A 2441-nucleotide genomic window follows, 5' to 3' on the forward strand; every position below is an offset into this window, starting at 1 on the left:
TTATTCTTTTGTATGCCAATCTCTAAAGCAAGGGGCTACACACAATCCTACTTCACAATCCTTACACCAATATGAGCTATCCCTTATGTTGTCCTTCCGACACGGAGCACAAGTCTTTTGTGGCCTCTTCTTTTTATCTGTAGGTGGACAATACTTAGGAAAGTGCCTGCCAATTAGCTGTGAAGGTTTCGCTGCAAGTCGTGGGGGCCTGCGTAAGGGAACAGGTCTTTCTTCAGCATATTTCATAATCAGTCTTTCACTAATCCTCAAAATAAATTCACGTCTTACAACCTTCCCACCCAGGGCTCTATATGTAACATAGCAATTCACAACAGACACGTCTAACAAATGTCGAAATACTTTCTTGTAATATTTCTTCAGTGTGTTTCTTGTGGTCGAAAAATGAACCAAGAGGTTATCAGACAAATCAACTCCGCCCATGTTTGCATCATAATGTGCAACTGCTTTCGGTTTATACATTTCTTTTCCTCTCCTAGATTTCACCTTCACCATAGAATCATCATACATTGTACTCAGAACACATACATCCTTTTTATCTTTCCATTTCAGTACCATAGATTTTTTTTGGAATTCTGCCACTTTTTCACCTTTTTTCAGTTTAGTTCCTTTTATTTTTGCTGGCACATCCTTTCTAGTGACCCTTACAGTACCGACAGTGTCAGTTTCTTCATCCGCAAGTGCATCTGCCAATGTTGGACTTGTATAAAAATTATCTGTATATAAACAATAGCCCTTGTTCAAAAGAGGGTCCATAAGAGAGGAAACAATTCTATTAGACAGGAAGATCCATTTATTTTTCCATGTATTGTGTATCCTTACCTGCATAAATGAAGAAGTTCCATATATAACCAGTAGAACTTTCACAAAGTTCATAAAACTTTATTCCAAACCTTTTACGTTTAGCTGGTATATACTGAGCCCATGATAAATTTCCCTTCCAGCCTAACAAAGACTCATCAACAGAAACGTTCCTACTTGGAATGTAATTGTTCATAAATTTCTTCAAAATAAGATCAGTTAATGGCTTTATTTTTACTAACTTTCTTCCTGGTCCTTCTGTTATAGTACTATTGTCAACCAAATGTAAGAATTTATGCAACAAGTCAAATCTACGGCCACTCATTACCTTTCGAAAAAAAGGAGAAGAAACACTCTCGTGTTGATAAATACATTGAATTGTCACACTTAGAATCAATTCCCTGTAAAATAAGTAGACCTATAAAGACTTTCATTTCGCTTGCACAAGTGTCAAACCATCTATGTACTCGTGATTGTGGAGACAAATGTTCTACATTCTCATCTAGAAACTGATTTGCAAATCTGTTTGTTTCTTTCACGAGGTAATCAATGATTTCATCATCAAAGTATTTCTCAAAATATTCTAATGGATTCTCTTTATCCTCAACTGAAAATTTCACACCGGGATCAGCAACAAAAGTAAAGGGATCTCTCTCTCTCTCCCTCTCGGAGTCCAGTCACTCGGCAATGAGAAGTCAACTTCACTTCTGCTATCGGAAGAAAAGTTTGTTTCTTCAATATCCTCATCACTGGAGGATTCAGAACTAGAGCTCTCATCATCAAATATGTCTTCAGTATCAGACACCTCGTCTAGGATATGATTTATCTCACCTGAAGACTTACGCCTCCCTCTTTGTGACATTCATTGCGTAAAGACGCCGAAGCCATGTTGTTCTGGAAATTTTTGGCGTACTGAAAAAAAACAGTCATCTAGGCATCAAGCGACCAACTGAAAAGAGTTGCCAGGCAGGAAATAAGTCATCAATTACAGCTTATGTGTTTTGAGTGTTACCAAATGATGTTCCAACATTTTCCATATGAGTAAACGTATTATTACGGGACTGACAGCTTGAAAAGCACAGTTAAAGTCTTGAACGTAATATCCCATTGAAGGTGCTACCGAGTAGATCGCAGTAAACGTATTATTACGTGGGTGACACTTAACAGGTTAAAGACATACAGAGAAACAGGTTGGCTAACTGAGTTAACTTAACGAAGAGAGAGAGAGATAACAGTTGTCCTTACTTAAGAGAGTGAAATTTTTTATGAATTATTACGGACACACAGAGAGAGAATTACAAGAAAAATTTGACCACTGATTAGCAACACTCCCATTCTTGTCATGTTAAATGACATGTCTGACAGCTTTTGCCTTCCACCTTCTTACAAAATATGAGGGAAGAATTTGTTTGTTCAGGATAATACAAATTTTGTATTACAGTTTTATTATTATTATTATTATTATTATTATTTATTATTATTATTATTATTTAATTTTATTAATCTTATTAATATTTGAAAATTAGTACATATTATTATGTAAAAAGTTTATTTATCATACAAATAAACATACCTGTGTACATGTACCATAAAAATTCATCTCACTAAAAGAAAGAGAGAGA

General features: G+C 35.5%; 1 protein-coding gene across 1 annotated transcript; it reads right to left on the reverse strand.

The window, feature by feature from the left end:
* On the reverse strand, positions 1-1707 carry LOC136851140 (piggyBac transposable element-derived protein 4-like). The gene is made up of 3 exons (XM_067125107.1): positions 1651-1707; positions 841-1021; positions 1-704 (listed from the first exon to the last, which is right to left on the reverse strand). The coding sequence occupies exons 1-3, from the start codon at positions 1705-1707 to the stop codon at positions 1-3; spliced, it is 942 nt and encodes a 313-aa protein (XP_066981208.1).
* Positions 1708-2441: the final 734 nt, after the last annotated feature.

This window comes from Macrobrachium rosenbergii, chromosome 23 (assembly GCF_040412425.1).
Source record: "Macrobrachium rosenbergii isolate ZJJX-2024 chromosome 23, ASM4041242v1, whole genome shotgun sequence".
In the NCBI taxonomy this organism is placed as follows: Eukaryota; Metazoa; Arthropoda; class Malacostraca; order Decapoda; family Palaemonidae; genus Macrobrachium; species Macrobrachium rosenbergii.

Bases quoted from the DNA above. Each gene is read 5' to 3' on its own strand.
- LOC136851140 (XM_067125107.1), bottom strand. From the start codon at position 1,707: ATGGCTTCGGCGTCTTTACGCAATGAATGTCACAAAGAGGGAGGCGTA. The intron at 1,022-1,650 runs GTGAGATAAATC...CTTATTTTGAAG, and splicing joins AGGGAGGCGTAAGTCTTCAG to AAATTTATGAACAATTACAT. The intron at 705-840 runs GTAAGGATACAC...CAACATTGGCAG, and splicing joins GAACTTCTTCATTTATGCAG to ATGCACTTGCGGATGAAGAA.